Genomic DNA, 19,965 nt, shown 5'->3' on the forward strand with positions numbered 1-19,965 from the left:
GCTGAATGGTTAACCCACTGTGCGGGGCTGGGGATCGAACCTGTGTCCCAGAGCTCCCAAGAGGCTGCCAATTCCATTGTGCCACAGTGGGAGCTTGCTTATCTATTCTAAATGCAACAGTTTGCATCTACTCACCCCAAACTCCCCGTGCATCCCACTCCCTCCCCCCTCCCCCTTGGCAACCACAAGTCTGTTCTTCATGTCTGTGAATCTGCTTCTGTTCTGTAGATTGGTTCATCTGTGCCATGTTTTAGATTCCACCTGTAAGTGATACCATATGGTGTTTGTCTTTATCTTTCTGACGGACTTCACTTAGGATGAGAATCTCTAGTTGCACCCATGTTGCTGCAGATGGCATTATTTCATTCTTTTTTATGGCTGAGTAGTATTCCACTGTGTATACGTACCACAACTTCTTAATCCATTCCCACCTCTTGATGGACATTTAGGTTGTTCCCATGTCTTGGCTCTTGTGAATAGCGTTACAACGAACATAGGGGTACGTGTATGTCTTTGAATGAAAGTTTTGTCCAAGAAGGAACTCTTTTGTAAAAAGCGAGGTGTGACTTGCAACTTCTTTTGAGGGCATTTAACCCATTAATAGAGTAAAACAAAGTGAAGCAAACGTGTTTCTTGGCCTGTACTCGACTGAACTAGATCCAGACGGGAAGCTCCAGAGGGTGGTTTCCTGCACTGTCTGCCCAGGTCGTGTCCTTGACCTTGAAGTCGTAGGACTAGGCAGGCGGCCTCCTGACCAACATCTAGGAAGAGCAGCCCATCACAGGGCAGACTTGACCTGTCTGGGGTCCTAGCAAACTAGTTCATGACTAACATAGCCAGGGCAGCATTTAGCACTCAGACACCTAGAAAGCAATTGTACGCTTATTTTCTATAGAAACAGGCTGCTGCTTCTACGCAAAGTGATGACCAGGTATGACCTACACTGGTTTCTCATCTCTCTCAAGAGGTGTTGTTGCAGAAGTCAGAGCGGGCAGAATCTCTGCCCCACACCCACTCCATTCTTAAGGGGAAGACAAAAATAAAGGTCCATCCAAAGGCAGACTCTAGGAGCTCCCGGGTGGCCTAGTGGTTAAGGATCTGGCATTGTCACTGCTGTGGCACAGGTTTGATCCCTGGCCCAGGAACTTCCACATGCCACAGGCACAGGAAGGAAGGGAGGGAGAAGGGCAGGAAAGAAGGAAGGAAGGGCAAGAGAGAAAGAAAGAGAAAGAAAAAGCACAAGAGGAAGAATAACAAAATCAGACTCTAAGCAAGAATTTTTTTTAAAAATTTAAAAAAAAAGATTGTATTCTCCAGAATGCAGAGTTTCACAGCTGAAGCTGATGACCACAGACTGCTAAGAGGATTCATGGTGAATGAGGTGGAACTTCCCAAAAGGCCTCACCTGGGGTCAGCAGGCTAAGAGGTGGGTGGTGGCAAGCCAGAGAACTCACCTGCTGACCCGTTCCCCAGAGGAGCCCCCGCTTAGCTAAAACAAGGAGGGAATATGCCTTGAGATGAGCGGGGCTGAAAATAGGATGTGGGTTCCCCTCTTTGGGGCACCCTGTGTTACAGGAATCTGTAAAGGCCCTGTCGCCTGGCTCCCAGCCCCGGACACCCTGCCTTAATTGGAATGGGTGTGGCCTCCAACACAAGGGGTTTTAATAGTTCCTCCAAGTAGGTCTAACCTGCAGGGAAGTCTGAGAATGGTCCAAGCAGGAGATATCCTTACTGTAGAAATCATATTGCAATACCTCCGTGAAATCAACATGTACACCTTAAACCTACACAGGGTTACTATGGACTAAATCGATAGGTAACAAGGACCTCCCCTTCAGCACAAGGAAGTCTACTCAATACGCTGTGAGAGTCTAGATGGAATCTGAAAAAGGATGGCATGTACATGTGTGTGTGTGATTCACTTTGCTGTACACCTGAAACTAACACAACGTCATAAGTCAACCATACTCCTATAATTTTTTTAAAAAAATCTACACAGTATTGACAGTTACCTCAAGAAAGCTGGGGCAAATAAATGCTTTGGGAAATAATCACTAATGTAGAGATTTGAGGCCCAAAGTGGCTGCTGTTACTATTCACCAAGATGAGCCCTTTTTTATTTTTTAGACAGTTTTCAAGGGTGACTTTCCATTTAAAGTTAGGACAACATACTGGCTCTATTCCCCGTGTTGTACAAACCCTCCTTGAGCCCATCTCACACCCAATGGTTTATGGCTCCCACTCCCCAACACCTGTTTACCCTCCCCCCTCACTGGTAACCAGTAGCGTGTTCTCCAAATCCGTGTCTGCTTCTTTTCTGTTGTAGTCTCCCGTTTGTTGTATCTTTCAGATTTCACATGCGACTATCAGACAGTATTTATGTCTTTCTCTGCCTGACTTATTTCACCTAGCCCTCCCAGACCATCCATGTGGCTGCACATGGCAACTTTTCATTCTTTTGTTGTTGTTGTTGACAAGGGCTGCAGGTGTGGCATATGGAGGTTCCCAGGCTAGGGGTCAGATCCGAGCTGCAGCTGCCAACCTACACCACAGCCACAGCCACTCTGGATCCGTGCCTCATCTACCACCTACACCGCAGCTCACTACTGAGTGGGGCCAGGGATGGAACACACATCCTTATGGATACCAGTTGAGTTTGTTTCCACTGAGCCATGACAGGAACTTCAAAATTCCATTCTTTTTTAATGGCTGAGTGGTAGTTCACCGTTCATATATACCACATTTTCCTTATGCATCTATTGATGGACATTCAAGCTGCTTCCCTATCTTGGCTATTCTGGGTAACGCTGTATGAACACTGGGGTGCATGGATCTTTTGAAATTAGTGTTTTTGCTTTGTTTTGTTTTCAGGTACATACCCAGGAGTGGAACTGCCGGGTCATATGGCCATTCTACTCTTAGCTTTTTGAGCAGTCTCCATGCTGTTTTCCACCATGGCTGCACCCACTTACATTCCCACCAGAAGGGCGTATGGGTTCCCTTTGCTCCACATCCTTGCCAACAGTTGTTACGTGAGCTCATTTTGATGATAGCCATTTTGACAGGTATAAGGTGAGCGCTCAAGGTGGTTTGGATTTGCGTTTCCTGATCATTAGCAGTGTTAAGATGGTACTTTAGAAGGCAGGGGATTTATTTGATCACAAACAGGAATACATACTATGAGCTCACAGGAGTCCGGATAAGTTTCATGGAGAAAATCAACTGAACAAACCAGAGCAGCATCATTCAAGAATGGTAAATGCCAGGTCAGGTAAAATCAGGAGAGACACACACATCCTTGCTCTGGGGCAACCAGGTGAGGGCTGTTTCTGTCCAGAGGGCCTGGGCACAGGTTAGGAAGGGTGATGCAGCATCTTCACCTGACAGGTGGGAAGGGGGTGGAGCATACAGGTAGAGAAAGCAGCTGCCCCACATCTACCCTGGCTGTTTGGAGCCGTGGCAGCCAATGGACGGCAACAACGTCACCAGCCCAGGATTCCCCAAAGACCCATCGCCCCGTCGTTGCCAGTTGGGATCTAGTCTTGGGGGTGAGGAGGCGAGCTGGTGAGTGTTTTCTTCTGTCCTGTTCCCACATCTTTCTCTCCCCATTTTTCCTCCATTCCTGGTGGGAACCCATTCAGTGAGCCCTACGCTCTGCCCTCCTCCTCTCCGTATAAACTAGCAGGAGTCCAGGGACCAAAGGTGTCCTTAGCAAGAAGGAAGTGCCCCATCTCCCCATTTTCATGAAAAGGTCCACCTCTAACACACATGGTGTCTCGGGTATTTCCTCCATACATCTCGCAACCCTTTCCAGGCTCTAGGTCTGAAGTAAAGGGTAGGGTTGGGGTGCTCTGAGCTCACAGAGCAGGGTGGAGATCAGCAGAAGTCTGCTCCACGTCTTAAAGGAGTCCGGGCAAATTACTCTGTAAATTCTGCAGATAAGGTGATAACAGCAGCTCAGGGTCATTGAAGTGCTGCACAGTCCTGAGGGGGTTCTTGGTCAAGTGAGGAAACTGAGTTACAAAGGAGTTAAGTGGCTTTTCCTGGAGCACCAAGAAGCACATCAATATTCAAAACTGGGTCTGATTTCATGCCCTGGAGTCTTACCTGTTTCCATGGGATTTTTCAAGACACCTGTGTAGAAAGGTGTTGCAGGAATTAGTACCTATAGGATAGAGACAAACGGAGCTCTGATGAGTCATTTGTTCCCAGAAATTAGCTCTGACCATCGTCTTGACTTAGCCCTCCAACCTACCCTCTTGCCTCTCCTGGAAGGCCTTGGCCTTCTCACCAACCCCACCTCGATTTTATGGGAGAAGGGGGTCCATCAGCCTGTCCCCCCTTATTCCTTCCACCTGGACTCTCCGCCCCTCGACTCACCTGTCTTGGGGGTTTAACATGTGGGTTTCCCTCCAGAATATATTAGAGGAGATGGAGAATTAGAGTCGGATGGGTTTGGCCATGCTCCTTCCTAAAGCAGAGCAAGCTCTCCTCCTCAGAACGTCAGCTCTCCACTCTGGAAAGCGAGGACAGTAATACCCTCGGAGTTACAGTAATGCAGGAATCTTTATAGATTGATACTGTTGATACAAAGTTTACACGAGATGCTCTACATCTCCTGAAAAGGGATTTAAAAGAGAACACACTGTTTTCATTCTTAGCTTCTTCCACTTCCATGGCTCTTAGTTCCGAGCATAGAAACCTTCTCAATATCACCCTAAAAATACCCGTCTCTAAACCACAGTGATGTGGTAATTACCCCTGAGGGTTGGACGGTGTTCTGGCTCCTGTAATCTCTCTGGATGGCTTTGTGTGGTGAAGCAAATGTTTAATTCAAATGGTGGATCGATACTGTTTGGGTTTGACAACCTGAAATGCATTCTCTTTTAAACAAGCTTCCTGTATTCATTTAGTCACCTAACTCAAATAATGGGGAGGTTTGGGGGCTTGTTGGTTTGTTTGTTATCTTTTTAGGGCCACGCCTGCAGCATATGGAGGTTTCCAGGCTAGGGGTCAAATTGGAGCTGTAGCTGCCGGCCTATACCACAGCCACAGCAACGCCAGATCCTTAACCCACTGAGCAGGGCCAAGGATCAAACTTGGGTCCTCATGGATCCTAGTCAGATGCATGTCTGCTGAGCTACAACAGGAACTCCCTGTTTTATGTATTCAATCTCCCTGTATCAAGGTGGTTTTATGTTAGAGGGAAAAATAAACCTAGGAAATTTTTCATGTATTTTTAAAATTTAGTTTATTGAAGTATAGTTGACTTACAATGTTGTGTTAATTTCTGCTGTAAGCAAAGTAATTTGTGTGTGTGTGTGTGTGTGTATTCTTTTCCATTACAGTTTATCATAAGATAGAGAATATAGTTCCTGTGCTATTCAGTAGGACCTGGTTGTGTATCCTTTCTAAATGTAATAGTTGGCCTCTGTGAATCCCAAACTCCCCCTCCCTCCCTCACCCCTGCCCCCTTGGCAACAACAAGTCTGCTCTCTATATCATTTTCATTTAATTTAACCTAGGGAATGTTAGCTGCTCTGTGGTTAGGATGTAACCTTTTAGTGCATTTTAGAAATATTTTCCCAGTAGGGTCAATACTTTACGTAAATGTTGTATAGAAATGTTGAGGAAAGTGCTTTCGAGGCATCTGCTTTGAGTGACCCAGCCATAAACTTTGTCTCTCCATAAGTAATGTTCACCTCCTTTTTTTTTTTTTTTTTTTTCTGTTTTTCATAGATGAGTCATGGTGGTAAGGTCTCAATTGTTTTAGTAAAATGTATGTATTTCTATTAGATTCTATTAACTTTTTTTTTTTTTTTTGTCTTTTGTCTTTCTAGGACCACACCCATGGCATATGGAGGTTCCCAGGCCAGGGGTGGAATCAGAGCTGTAGCTGCCGGCCTACGCCAGAGTCACAGCAACGCAGGATCCAAGCTGCATCTGCGACCTACACCACAGCTCAGGCAACACCAGATCCTTAACCCACTGAGCAAGGCCAGGGATCGAACCCGCAACCTAATGGTTCTAGTCAGATTTGTTTCTGCTGCACCACGATGGGAACTCCTTAACATGATTTTTTAATGGGCGATAGCTTTAGTATTTTGCAAAGCAAACCAATATGGGAAAATGTTAAATTATGTCCTTTCTCAGATCCATTAGTTCAACCCCCTCAATCCATTTTATGCTCAACCCCGGAAGAGAATGGGTACACTGGGCGGGGTGGGGCAGCGAGTGTTATGTTAAGTTCCTATGGATTGAGGCACCAACCCACGCTGATGATTGAGCCTTTTTAAGGACGCAAAGTGCTTCAGTGCTTGAGTGAACCCAGCTCTTATTGATCAACTCCTGAAAGGCCTTCGGTCTTGCTATTGTGGACAAGACTAGCTAATAATAACTGCATTTAAAACGCGTACTTGGAATTCCTGCCGAGGCGCAGCGGAAACGAATCCGACTAAGAACCCTGAGGTTGTGGATTTGATCCCTGCTCTCACTCAGTGGGTTAAGGATCCGGTGTTGCTGTGAGCTGTGGTGTAGGTCGCAGACGAGGCTCGGGTCTGGCATTGCTGTGGCTCTGGCATAGGCCCGCACCAACAGTTCCGATTGACCCCTAGCCTGGGAACCTCCATAGGCCGTGGATGCAGCCCTAAAAGGACAAAACACAAAAACGCATACTTGTTGCCAAATTGCCCTCCAAAGAGATGGCACCGATGGACACGTTCATCAAAAATAGAGCAGCACTTCTGTGACAATCGTTACGGGAAAAGATAATGAAAAGAACGGGTGTTCCTTTGCTGGCTCTGTATCCATGAGGACGTGGGTTTGATCCCAGCCCGACTCAGTGGGTTAAGGATCCGGCATTGCTGTGAGTTGTGGCGTTGGTCACAGACAAGGCTAGGATCTCCCTTTGCTGTGGCTTCAATTCGCCCCCTAGCCTGGGATCTTCCATATGTTGTGGGTGCGGCCCTAAAAAGCAAAAAAGTAAACAAATAATTAGCGTATCCAGAGGTTTTTTTTTTTGAGCTGTTCAAATCCTTTGCTCATTTTAATAAATAAAACTATTTATTGATCTCCTGCACTGATTGGAAGAGCCTCTTATAGAATGTTTCAACTTTATTTTACCGGCTCACCTCTCTGAACTCACAATCTGGGGAGGTGGGGGGGAGGAGACTTCGTGGAAGGCACTTGTGTCATCTGATCCGTCCTGCTTCTACAGTTAAGACAGTCTGTTCCACGGAAGGGGGGGGGGGGGGCGCCCACCTCAGGAGTTCCCAAACGCTGCAGCAGGTTGTACCTGCGCACGGGCGCGCACGTGGAGAGTCTGCGCATGCGCAGAGCAAGGGATTCCCACGGGGGGTCCCGCCCCGCCCTCCCCAGCAGTGGCGCCCTGCTCCTCCCGCTGACCCAGGCGTCCTCCCCGACCCTCAGGCTGTCCCCACACAGCCACCGCTGGTCCTCTTGCCAGCACTGACCTCCAGAGCCTGCATCTCAACGCCCAGCCCCCACCGGAGCGTCTCACGCTGGGGTGCCCCCCCCCCCCGCGTGGGGGTGCAGACGTTCGTGCGGCTCCCTCTCTGCTTTGCCGTCCTCGGTCCAGCTGCTGCATTTTTCTCTGAGGTGTCAGGCAGGTGGCTTCCCAGGGCGAGCGTTCTTTTCCTGTTTCTCGGCTCCCTTTCAGGGCTGCTGCTGCCCTCCTGATGCCTTTTCCTCTCTCTTTTTTTTTTTTTTCCCTTGTGTTCTTTCCCCTTAGGTGAAGGGTTTCTTGCGCGTTTTGGAGGTCTGAGGTCCTCTGCCGGCGTTCGGTAGATGTGGTGTATGCATCACTCCCCATGTGGACGGGTTTTTGATGAGTTTGGGGCGCACGTGAGCGCCCCGCCCTGCGCCTCCGCCATCTTGATCCCGCCTGACGTGAAGGCTTTCAAAGCAGACCCCTCACCTGCCCCATGCGGGAATGTCCAGCAAACACACGCCTCCTAGTCCTTCTCCTCCGGGGGCGGGGCGGGGGGGGAGCAAGTTGGCATCGACTTGAATCCTTAAAGTTTTTTTATTGTGCAACATCCTTTTTGTTGTTGTTGGATTTTTTCGTATTTATTTTTTAAATTTTATTGGAATATATTGGATTGGCAACGTGGTGTTACTACCAAGGCGAATCAGTTACGCATATACACATACTGTTGCTATTCAGATTCTTTTCCCACGTGGGTTATTACAGAACATGGAGTGCAGTTCTCTGTGCTATACAGTAGGTCCTCGTTATGTTATATATAGTAGCTTATATATGCCAGGTCCAACCTCCCAATGTATCCCTCCCCCAACATTGCCCCTCAGCTACATCCTAAATTTGATTTCAAAATCTGCAAGTTTGTTTCTGTTTTATAAACAAGTTCTTTTTACTTAGGGTCTCCAGAGGAGACAGTTTTGGGGGATGGGGGGATGTGCTTGGGCTGTGGGATGGAAATCCTGTAAAATTGGATTGTTATGATCATTATACAACTACAGATGTGATAAACGAAATTATTCCTCAGTTAAAAAAAAATATATATATATGATAAGTACCAACTAGGTCAGTTTAATCATTTGGAATTTTTGAGATTGAAAAAAAAAGCGTCTAGATTATTAATATATTTATTTTAGACTTACTGGAATAAAACATGTTCCTGAAAAAAAGTTCTTTTTGTATTTTTTATTAGATTCCATGTAAAAAATGATATCATAGGACATTTGTCTTTGTCTTCACTGAGCATGATCATTTCTAGATCCATCCGTGTTACTGCAAGTGGCATCATTTCTTTCTTCATTATGGCTGAGTTAATATTCCACTGTATGTCTATACTACATATTCTTTTTCTAGTTCTCTGCCAATGGACATTTAGGTTGCTTCCATGTGTTGGCTCTTGTAAATAGGGCTGCAATGGACATTAGAGTGTGCGTATTTTTTCAACTTCCGGTTTTCTCCAGGTACATACTGAGGAGTGGGATTGCTGGGTGTGATATGGTAGTTCCATGTTTAGTTTGTAAAGGAACCCCTGTACGGTTTTCCATAGTGGTTGTATTAATGTACATTCCCACCAACCGTGTAGGAGGGTTTGCTGTTTGAATGACTTTGAGGCAACTTTTCTTTTTGAATCATGTCACTTTCCCCACAGGTCCTATGTGCTTCGTGTACCAAAGAATCCCCTTTCCATCAAAACCTGAGCTCTCAGCCTTGCATTAAGATGGGAGACACCAAACTATCCTCGTTGTCCACCTATGGACTGCAGTGGTGTTTCAAGCAGCTAGGCAAAGAAGAGTTTGAGACATTTAAGGAATGGCTCAAGGAAACCACGTCAGAACTTGCAACGTGCTCTTTCCCGCTGGCCGAAGTGGATGATGCCAATTCAGAGCATCTCACCTCCCTCTTGCACGAGCATTACAAAGACTCTTTTGCCTGGAAGATCTCCATCGACATCTTTGAAAAGATGCACCTGTCTGCACTCTCTGAGGTGGCAAGGGATGAGATGAAAAGTGAGTGTGACTCGGGGCAGGTCTAGGGGTAGAAGAGAGGGAGGTGACCTCAAGCTCCCACGGGAAGGGGGAGGGTATCCTTGTTCTCTCCGTGGGGCCACCTCCACAAGGTGCATCTGAGCTGTGAGGAGGAGCTACCTCAGTGGTCCACCTCCCTGGCTGGAAAGTAGAGTCCTCTCCATCCTGGGAGACAGTGAAGGAGAAGAAATGGATAGACAGACCCTCAACCTGGACAAAATTTGCTGGAATCCTTTAGACAGGATTTGGGGTCAAAAGTGCCACGCTTGAGCTCTGATGCCACCACTTGTAAGACCTCAGGCAAATGCCCTCCTGCTCTGACCCTTAGATTGCACATCTGGGGACCATCACTATGATGCGCCTATGTCTGGTTGGAATGGTTCGATAAGGTATAGAAAGTGGTTAACAAAATTTCTTTCATTTTTTTGAGAAGGCCAATGGTGGTACAACAGGTGTCTCCCTTATTTCTTGCCCCACATTGAAGGACTAAGATTAAAGGGACTTCTCTAAGGATTGACCTTCCTCAGATGACTGGTGCCCCTATTAGAACAGTGTGCTTAGATCAAATGAGATAGTTATCTTAAGGTATTTAGGAGAAAGGTAAAGAAAAGAGTTCTCTTTTATCAGGAGGAATTCCCTCCTTCAATCGCGGACAAAACCTTAGCGTCCCAGGTGTAAGGCGTCAGACTGTTGCCAAGGACTTACAGGTACTGCATGCTGCCATGTAGTTCTTCAACTGTAGCTGCAAAGAACTTGAAGAGAAACTATTCCCTCTGAGCTTCACCAGAGGCCCTGGGGTGGAAAACACGTTCGTATTATGCAAAGGGAATGAATGTTATAAAATTAAAATAATAGATGAAATTAACCATTCAATCCCCCAGTTCAGATGCCATGTTGAAGCTGCCATATGCCTTTCTATTCCTTCTCAAACCCTCCCAACGAAACAGGCACCCCAGGGAAGAAGCTAAAATAGAGATTCTACCAAGTTCATCAACTAATAGATGACCAAGCTGACATACCATGCTCTTAGCTGATCTTTAAATTCTCATGTGTCACATGCCAGAGATTTAGAGCTTTTGCTTCAGTAGGGAAGAGAGAGAAACGGTCAATTTTTAAACGGATGGTGTAAAAAAAAAAAAAAAATAGGTGCGAGGTTCCTATTCCACCTGAGAGGAAAGTGAAGCATAGAATCCTGTCCCAGGAGAAGTAAGGTGTCGGCTGAGACAAACAGGAAGAAAAGGAATGAACCAAGCCAGTTGGGTAGGGACGAACATTCTGAGCAAAAGATAGCATTAGAAGGCTTCAACAGAGAAAGAAGGCGGAGGGACTGTGACAAGTTGGAGAGGATGTGGCAGGAGATGAAGATAGCGAGATGGGCTGGAAGTCAGACAGCGTTTTGAAAGTAATTTTAATAGCAAAGCCTAAGCAGTTACACTGCATGGACCCCTGCCCCTTGAACACTATCACATGCCCACATCAACACTGTTGCTGAGGGGGTGAGTGGGCCACAATGAGTCACAAACCGATGTGAGTTAGGACCAGTTAGGAGTCCTTTCTGGCATCCCACAGGAGAAATACACCTGGCTTGGACTAGGGTGGTGATGGCAGTTAAAGAAAATGTGTAAGTGGAATTGGAAGATGTTTTGTGAGCAGACATAACAGTTTCTGAGGAGGAGATAGCACAGCAAGCATGGTACCCAAGTTACTGGCACAAGCCCCTGGGAGGATGCAGTTCCATTGCCCCCTCCCAGGAAACACTGGAAGAGATGTTTTGCAGCAAGTAGATGGAGCAGGGGGACGAGGGGATGCAGTCGGCATTAGAGATCATGAGTTGTGGTACATGATATACAATGGAATACTACTCAGCCATAAAAAAGGACCAGATAGTGTCATTTGCAGCAACATGGATGCACCTAGAGATTTTCATACTAAGTGCAGTAAGTCAGAAAGAGAAACAAATACCAAATGATATCACTTAACATGTGGGATATAAAATAGGGCACAAATGATCCTATCTACAAAACAAACAGACTCGCAGGCATGAAGAACATACTTGTCATTGTCAAGGGGATGCGAGGAGGGAGTGGGATGGACTGGGAGTTTGGGGTTAGTTGATGCAAACAGCTATATTTAGAATGGATAAGCAGTGAGGTCCTACTGTACATCACAGGGAACTATATCCAATCTCAGAACATGATGGAAGATAACGTGAGAAAAAGAATGTGTGTGTGTATATATATATATATATATAATGACTGGGTCACTTTGCTGTACAGCAGGAATGGACATAGCAGTGTAAATCAACTCTAATAAAAAAAAAAAAAACTCATGAGTTGAAGATACCTCTATTTGGACAACTCCCAGGCATCAAATAAGAAATTAAGTAGTTGAAGATGACTCTGGAAGATAAGCCCAGGAGTTTATGGCTATCAATAACCATAATAGATACCTCATAGGAGGTACCCAAGGTCACGCAGCCAAAATGGGACTGCAGTGGACACTTACCTGCTCAGAATCAGACACGCTTTACCATAAATGAACCTCTGCTGCTTCACTGTGTGGGTGGTATTGGAGCACCACGGTGTGTCTACATTGTCTTCATTGCAGGCTCGTCAGGGAATAAATGGTGAGACTAGTCTTGGCTGCCCTCAGTGATTTGGGCAGGGGATTGGGCTCATCCCTGATTTGGGTAATTGTCATGGCTTTATTGAGTCATTTTCGCACCTGCTCTCAATTGCAGAATATTTTCTGGCTGAAATAGCAGAAGATTCTATACCAGCAAAGACTGACCAAGGTCCAAGCCTGGAAGAAGTGCCAGGTGAGTGGGGGGAGGCATGGAAGAACAGACATGTGTGAAGAAGGCTGCTGTTAACATTTATCTCCAAGGAAGTGTTTGGGGGAAGATGCTTCGTGTCAGCTAAGATACTATTACCTTGATAAGCTACTTGGTAGATTATCTAGGAGACTTTGCTGTTTGGGGTTTTCAGAAAAACAAAGGTTCAGGAAAGGCTCCCACCTTTCGGTTCAGACACCCTGATGGATGCTAATGCTGGGAGTCGGTGATGGAAATCATAGTCTCTGAAATCACCTCCACCTCAGCTTTGATTCCACCTGCACAGCATAATTTATGTTGGCCGGTATGAATTACTTCATCATTCATTGGGCAGATACTTGAAAGCCTAACAGCTGCCAGTATTGTCTCTCTTCGACGAGATGAGTAGTAATAAATATCAACATTGATGACATTTCTAGAACACCTGCTATGGGCCGGGCGCTGTTCTCACCTTCTATGATCACGTCATGGAATTCTATACCAACCTCATAAGGGAGGTGTTAAAATCCCCATCTTACTCATTAACAAACTCCCAGAGAGGGATGATATGGAGCTAAAAGTAGATTTATGAATAAAGAAATGAGCCAAGTATCTGTTCCAAAATAAGTTCACAATACATACCATATATGTAAAACAGGGGATAAGGACCTACTTACTGCACAGCTCAGGAGAGGCCACTCAGAACTGTAATAACCTGTATGGGAAAGAATCTAAAAAGGAAGGGATGTATGTATAACTGATTCACTCTGCTGTGCATGAAACAAACACAAGTTTGTAAGTCAACTATACACCAATAAAGTTCACAAGTAGAAGCCCTTTTTCTAATTATCACTTCCAGGAAATTTACCAGGAGTAAGTTTTTGTTGCAGATAAAAGCTGAAATGAATTTTTAAAGCATTGAACTGGAGATCCCTTAAGGAAGTGCATTCGGTATATGACCCTGGATTTTTTTTTTTAGTAAAATTATATTTAATAATCAATCTTTTGTTTTAAAATATACATGTGTACAGGGCAGAGTGTTAGGCAACAGTACAAGTAATTACAAGTGAGACCCTGGATTTTTAAGGAAGAAGTTGGCACTGGAGAGGGAGATGGGGAACCCTTAAACACAGACATGGTCATTGAATCCATGGATGTCTTAAAGGTGGCTGAGGAGGAAGCCAAGAAAGGCTGGGTTCAATGGCAGTCCATCTTCCTGGAGCTCCCATACCTCTATAAAAATCTACAACCCAAGAGCACAGGTCCGACCTGTCTGAAGACCATGCATCCGTCTGAGCTCAGCAGATATTTTGTTCAGACCTCAGAGGGTCTGCTGCTTGCAAGTTTAATCCAGATCTATTCATGACTTTCCTGATGCAGAACAATGAAGCTTAACAGAATTTTTTTTGTAGAGATGTAGGGCTGGTAAGTGTCACACACACTTGTTTAGAGTCTTGATGTTTTTGTTCTTTAAAAAAAAAAGAATGGTAGAACCAGCGTATATAAGAGACCCGAGATAGGAATTTTTCCTGTGCATTTGTGGATTTGTCTATTTATATTGAGACATAAATGACAGGAGACACTGCTTAAGTTCAAAGTGCACAACACATCGATTTGATACATTGAAATGTCGCACCTTGGTTACTATTGTGGTGGTAGCTAAGCCCTCCAGCCCATCACATGGTTGCCATTTCTTTTTTGCGCTGAGAAGGTTTAAGATGTAGGCTCCTGGCAACTTTGATGTCTAGAGGATGGTGTCATTGCTGCATATCTGCTGAAAGTCAGAGGCTGCTAAGAGAAGTGACAGGCATGGAGGTAAAATGATAAGGTATTTTTCTCATGGACTCACCTCAGAAGCTAGGGTCTAAGCAATTAAATGCATAAAAGAATTGTCATTTATCGGAGTTCCCATCGTGGCTCAGTGGTTAACGAATCCGACTAGGAACCATGAGGTGGCAGTTTCGATCCCTGGCCTTGCTCAGTGGGTTAAGGATCCAGCGTTGCCATGAGCTGTGGTGTAGGTTGCAGACGTGGCTCGGATCCTGCGTTGCTATGGCTCTGGCATAGGCTGAAGACTACAGCTCCGATTGGACCTGGGAACCTCCATATGCCACAGAAGTGGCTCAAGAAAAGGCAAAAAGACAAAAAAAAAAAAAAAAGAATTGTCGTTTATGACAAATGTTGGGAATAAAATAGAAAGTGATGTTGAAAGAATCATGGTTTGTAAAGAAAACAGTGGCCACAGATCATTTTTGCCAGGCCCTCTGCTGATAAATGTCAGACGCACTTTTTTCCCTTAAATGTGTTATTGCAGCACTTGAGGGAGATGCACGTCTCATAGGTGAGGAAATGGAGGGCCACAGAATGAGGCAGCTTGGTCCAATACAGAGACGCTGTAGAGCTCGGGGTTCCGGGTGGGATCTGTCTCACCTCAAAGGCTACGTTGCCTCCTTCTCTTTTTTTTTTTTTTTTCGTGAATTCTTGGGCCACTCCCTCGTCATATGGAGGTTCACCAGGCTAGGGGTCGAATCAAAGCTGTAGCTGCTGGCCTATGCCAGAGCCACAGCAACGTGGGATGCGAGCCTCGTCTGCGACCTACACCACAGCTCACAGCAACGCTGGATCCTTCACCCACTGAGCAAGGCCAGGGATGGAACCCACAACCTCATGGTTCCTAGTCGGATTCGTTAACCACTGAGCCACGACGGGAACTCCTGTGTTGCCTCCTTAAACAGCACAGAATTCCTCATCACACGGAGGTGCTTCTCCATCATAGCCTGACTGTCCTGGGCTGGAGTTGGGCATGCATGCCTCCCCTGAGGTCTGGAGCTCAGGACCAGACACACAGCCCCTGCACCCCCAAGCCTCTTGGTCTTTCAGAAACCACATGTGCGTGTTTGGGGTAGATTATTCATTTAACACAGATGAGTTTTCTGTAGCTCAATGGGTTAAGGATCCAGTATTGTTGCTGCTGTGGTGTGAGTTCGATCTCTGACCCAGGAACTTCCACATGCAGTGGATGCAACCAAAATGAAGACAAAAACAAAAACAAAATCATGGACTTGGAGAGTATACTTGTGGTTGCCTGGGGTAGTGGGAGGAGCAGGGAGTGGGAGAGATTGGAAACTTGGGGTTAACAGATGCAAACTATTCCTTTTGGAGTGGATTAACAATGAGATCCTGCTGTGTCACACTGAGAACTATGTCTAGATCCTTACAATGGAGCATGATAATGGGAGAAAAAAAATGGTGTATATATGTATGTGTGACTGGGTCCCCACACTGTAAAGTGGGGAAAAAATTGTATTGGGGAAATAATAAAAAAAAAAAAGACACAGTTGAGTGTCCACAGGACATGAGGCACTGTTACAAATAGTGGAGATACTATGGTTAGTAAAATCCCTGCATAGACGATTGCTTTTTTCTTCTTCTTTTTTAGGGCCGCACACATGGCATATGGAAGTTCCCAGGCTGGGGTTGAATTGGAGCTACAACTGCCAGCCTATGGCACAGCAACACAGCATCTGAGCTGAGCCTGTGACCTACACCACAGCTCACGGCAACGCTGGATCCTTAACCCACTGAGTGAGGCCAGGGATGGACCCCTCATCCTTGTGGATCCTAGTCAGCTTCATTAAGCACTGAGCCACAAAGGCAGCTCCCCTGCATAGACGACTTGGGGAGAGAGAGAGACAATAAGCAGACAAAAGTGTAACGTCTCAGGTATTAAGTGCTAGAAAGATACATCAAGTTAAAGGGACACAGCTATTTTGAAGAACATTCTTAAGCTCTGAGGAAGAGATCTTTGAAGGAGAGTCAGAACTAGGTATCAGGACATTGCTAGGAAGAAACAAAAGACCCACAGACGTAGACTGTCTGACTTGAGTTCCACTAGGGTTTTGTTTTGCCTTTTTGTTTTACTAAAATCCAGACTTTCTGGGAGTTCCCTGGGGAATCTCATGGTTGGGTCTCAGCATTTTCACCACTGCAGCCCTGGTTCAGTCCCTGGCTGGGAACTGAGATTCCACATCCAGCTGCTGCATGCTGTGGCCAAAAAAACTAATAATAATAAATTAAAATAAAATCCAGACTTTGTTCAAACTTTTTCCTGTTCTTCACCCCTCTCCTGTTCTGACTCAGGCCACAGAGATGACCAACAGAACTACAGGACACATGTGATGACAAGATTCTCCCCGGAGCTGGACACACCCGTGGGCGGTTCAGAGCATTTTGCCTTTGACCGTCGAGAGACACACTTGCTGTCGGGGGCTTTTAGCCCAGACCAGGGGGGCTTCAGGCCTCACACGGTGGTTCTGCACGGAAAGCCAGGCGTTGGGAAGTCGGCGTTGGCCAGAAGGATCCTGCTGTGGTGGGCGCAGGGGAAACTCTACCCGGGCATGTTCTCCTATGGCTTTTTTCTCAGGGCCGGAGAGATGCAGTGGGTGAGGGAGAGCAGCTTGGCAGAGCTCATCGCCAGGGAGTGGCCAGAGTCCCAGGTGTCCGTGGAGGAGATCTTGTCCCAACCAGAAAGGCTCTTGTTGGTGGTGGACGGGTGCGAGAACCTGGACCTGGCCCTCGAAGACGATGACTCGCATCTCTGTGGCGACTGGGCAGAAAAGCAGCCCACGTCCCTCCTGCTGCACCGTCTGCTAAACAAAATCTTGCTTCCTGAGTGCTCCCTGATCATCACGGTCAGAGACGGGGGCATAGAGAAGCTCCAGCCCCTGCTTCTGTCTCCCCGTTACCTGTTGGTGGAGGGACTCTCGGTGCAGAAAAGGATGCAGGTGCTTCTCGCGCATGGGAAGCGTGACCATCCACAGGGGCCAGCCTGGTTGCGCTCGGTAGTGGACAACCATGAACTGTGGGACAAGTGCCAGGCGTCCGCCGCATGCTCGCTCATCGGCAAGGCTCTGAAGCTGCAGGAGGCTCCAGGGAAGAGCCTTCCCGCTTGCCAGACCCTCACGGCCTTGTATGCCACGTTCCTGTTCCATCAGCTCACCCCAAAAGATGCATCCCGGTGCTGTCTGAGTCAGGAAGAGAGAGCCACCCTGAAGGGCTTGTGCAGGCTGGCGGTGGAGGGCATGTGGGAGACCAAGTTTGTGTTCCCCAGTGAGGACCTGGCCATGCACGGGCTGAAGGAGCCCGAGCTCTCGGCCCTGGTTCATGGGAGCATCCTGGTCCAGGACACCCGCAGCCAGAAGTGCTATGCCTTCCTGCACCTGAGCCTCCAGGAGTTCTGTGCTGCCTTGTACTACATCCTGGAAGGCTTGGAAACCAAGCACGACCCCTTCCCTCTGTTCACTGGGAACATGAAGAGTTTGATGGAACTCAAACAAATCGACTTCAGCGTCTACCTGGTCCAGGTGAAGAGGTTCTTGTTTGGCCTCGTGAGTGAAGGCATGACGGGGACACTGGAAGCCCTTCTTGGATGTCCTGTCCCCCTGGTGGCAAAGCAGGGGCTTCTCCACTGGATCTCTTTGCTGGGCCAACACGCTGACACCATCACCCCACTAGACTTCCTTGACGCCTTCCACTGCCTTTTCGAGACCCAAGACGAGGAGCTGGTTCACGTGGCGCTGACCGGCCTCCAGGAAGTGTGGCTTCCGGTACACCGGGCGATGGACTTCATAGTGTCTTCTTTCTGTCTCCAGCATGGCCGGGATGTACAGAAAATCCGGTTGGATGTCAGAGGGATCCCAAAGGATGAAGGTGCTGAGGCGTGGTCCAGGGCGCCCCACGGGTGAGTCCCTGCCTCCAACCTGTTCTTTTCTTCTTTCCATCTTTGGGGAAATAAAATTGGCAGAGGAGTTCCCGTCCTGGGGGAGTGGAAACAAATCCGACTAGGAACCATGAGGATGAGGGCTTGATCCCTGGGCTCGCTCAGTGGGTTCAGGATCTGGCATTGCCTTGAGCTGTGGTGTAGGTCACAGGCACAGCTCAGATGTGGCATTGCTGTGGCTCTGGCGTAGGCTGGCAGCTGTAGATCTGATTAGACCCTTAGCCTGGGAACCTCCATATGCCACAGGTGTGGCCCTAAAAAGAAAAAAAAAATGACAGGTAAAAATTGCACCTATGTATGACGTGGTGTTTTGATGGACCTTAAATCATCCTTCAAGCGAATCCACCCACCTGTCCCCAACATGTAGTTACCAATTTCTTTGTGTGGGTGGTGGAAACATTTAAGGCTACCTCCTAGACAGACTTGTGCATTACATCTCCAGAAAGTATCACCCTGCACGAATGAAACTTTGTACCCTTTGGCCAGCATCTCCTCCTTTCCTCCACCTCCAGCTCCTGGCAACTGTCATTCTACTTTCTGCTTCTGTGATTTCAACTATTTTAGAATCTACATGTGGAGTTCCCATGGTGGTACAGTGGGTTAAGGATCCAGCATTGTCTCTGAGGTGGCACAGGTTCAATCCCTGGCCCAGGAACTTCAACATGCCTCAGGTATGGCCAGAAAAAAAAAGAAAAAAGGAATCACTAAGTGTGAGGCCACACTGTCTCTCTGTCACTTCTTATTTCACTGAACATAATGTCCTCTAGATTCACCCCTGTTGTTGCCACTGGCAGGATTCCTTTTTTTTTTTTTTTTTTTTTTTTTTTTTTGGTGTTTTTTTTTTGCCTTTTCTAGGGCCACTTCTGTGGCACATGGAGATTCCCAGGCTAGGGGTCGAATCGGAGCTGTAGCTGCCAGCCTACACCAGAGCCACAGCAACACCAGATCTGAGCCGTTTCTGCGACCTACACCACAGCTCATGGCAAAGCCGGATCCTTAACCCACTGAGCAAGACCAGGGATCGAACCTGCAACCTCATGGTTCCTAGTTGGATTTGTTTCCACTGCGCCATGACAGGAACTAGGATTTCTTTGCTTTTTTAAGGCTGAGTAATATTCCATTGTGGACACAGAGATCATGTTTTCTTTTATGTGCTTATCCATTGACAGACACTTAGGTTGTTTTTATAGGCTGCGACCATGGAATACAAATATCTCTTTGGGATCCTGAGGTCAGTTCTCTTGAGTATATTCCTAGAAGTGGGGTCACTGGATGACATGGTAGTTCTATATTTAATTTTTGGAGGAAAAACTCCACACTGTTTTCCAGAGTGACTGCACCCTTTGACAATCAAGGGGGAGTTAGAATTGACATTCTAGCCTTACTGGAGAGCTGGAGGTGTACCCTCTGATGCAGAGATGCCTGAAAGCAGGGTGGATAGGAGAGCCTTCCCCCAGAGCATGAGATTCCCTCTGCCACACTGGCCTCAGAGCCTCTAAAACCATCCCCATCTTGCCCTCACCAACTGCTTTCTCTCCTCTGGCATTTTTGTGGCAGTTGCTCCTGTTAAATCCATCTTGTGGAAGAAAATTTTTTTTCTTGTAATTAAAATATAGTTGACTGACAATGTCATACATATACATACATTCTTTGTCTCATATTATCTTCCATCCTGTTCTGTCCCAAGAGATTGGATATAGTTCCCCTGTGCCGTACAGCAGGACCTCAGTGCTTATCCGTCCTAAATGTCAGAGTTTACAGCTATTAACCCCACACTCCCCAGTCCATCCCACTCCCTCCCCTTCCCCTTGGCAACCACAAGTCGGTTCTCCATGTCCATGATCTGTTTCTT

General features: G+C 46.8%; 2 protein-coding genes across 5 annotated transcripts in view; one reads left to right on the top strand and one right to left on the bottom strand.

Annotated features, from left to right (window-relative positions):
- The window catches only part of NLRP13 (NLR family pyrin domain containing 13), a 107,802-nt gene extending 99,897 nt beyond the window's left edge, over nt 1-7,905 (bottom strand). Inside the window, exons 1-2 of the mRNA XM_084962184.1 lie at nt 7,473-7,905; nt 4,108-4,165 (exon numbers count right to left, since the gene is read on the bottom strand). Of these exons, the coding sequence (XP_084818310.1) occupies nt 4,108-4,165; nt 7,473-7,487 (73 nt within the window). The 5' untranslated portion in view covers nt 7,488-7,905. The remainder of the gene's footprint in view (nt 1-4,107; nt 4,166-7,472) is intronic.
- NLRP5 (NLR family pyrin domain containing 5) overlaps nt 3,406-19,965 on the top strand; it is a 37,517-nt gene continuing 20,957 nt past the window's right edge. Inside the window, exons 1-5 of one of the 4 annotated variants that reach the window (XM_084962182.1) lie at nt 3,447-3,564; nt 9,147-9,504; nt 12,263-12,340; nt 16,475-17,721; nt 17,986-18,074. In XM_084962182.1, coding sequence (XP_084818308.1) covers nt 9,216-9,504; nt 12,263-12,340; nt 16,475-17,721; nt 17,986-18,074 — 1,703 coding nt within the window. In that variant the 5' untranslated portion in view covers nt 3,447-3,564; nt 9,147-9,215. Of the gene's footprint in view, nt 3,565-7,340; nt 8,243-9,146; nt 9,505-12,262; nt 12,341-16,474; nt 18,075-19,965 lie in introns of those variants that run through there. The other 3 variants (XM_005664875.4, XM_084962181.1, XM_084962180.1) reach the window with 3 other exon arrangements.

Source organism: Sus scrofa, chromosome 6, assembly GCF_054392235.1.
Source record: "Sus scrofa isolate SSC_HxYL_T2T_F1_AM1 chromosome 6, Sscrofa_HxYL_maternal_Yorkshire_Landrace_v2.0, whole genome shotgun sequence".
NCBI classification, from domain to species: Eukaryota; Metazoa; Chordata; class Mammalia; order Artiodactyla; family Suidae; genus Sus; species Sus scrofa.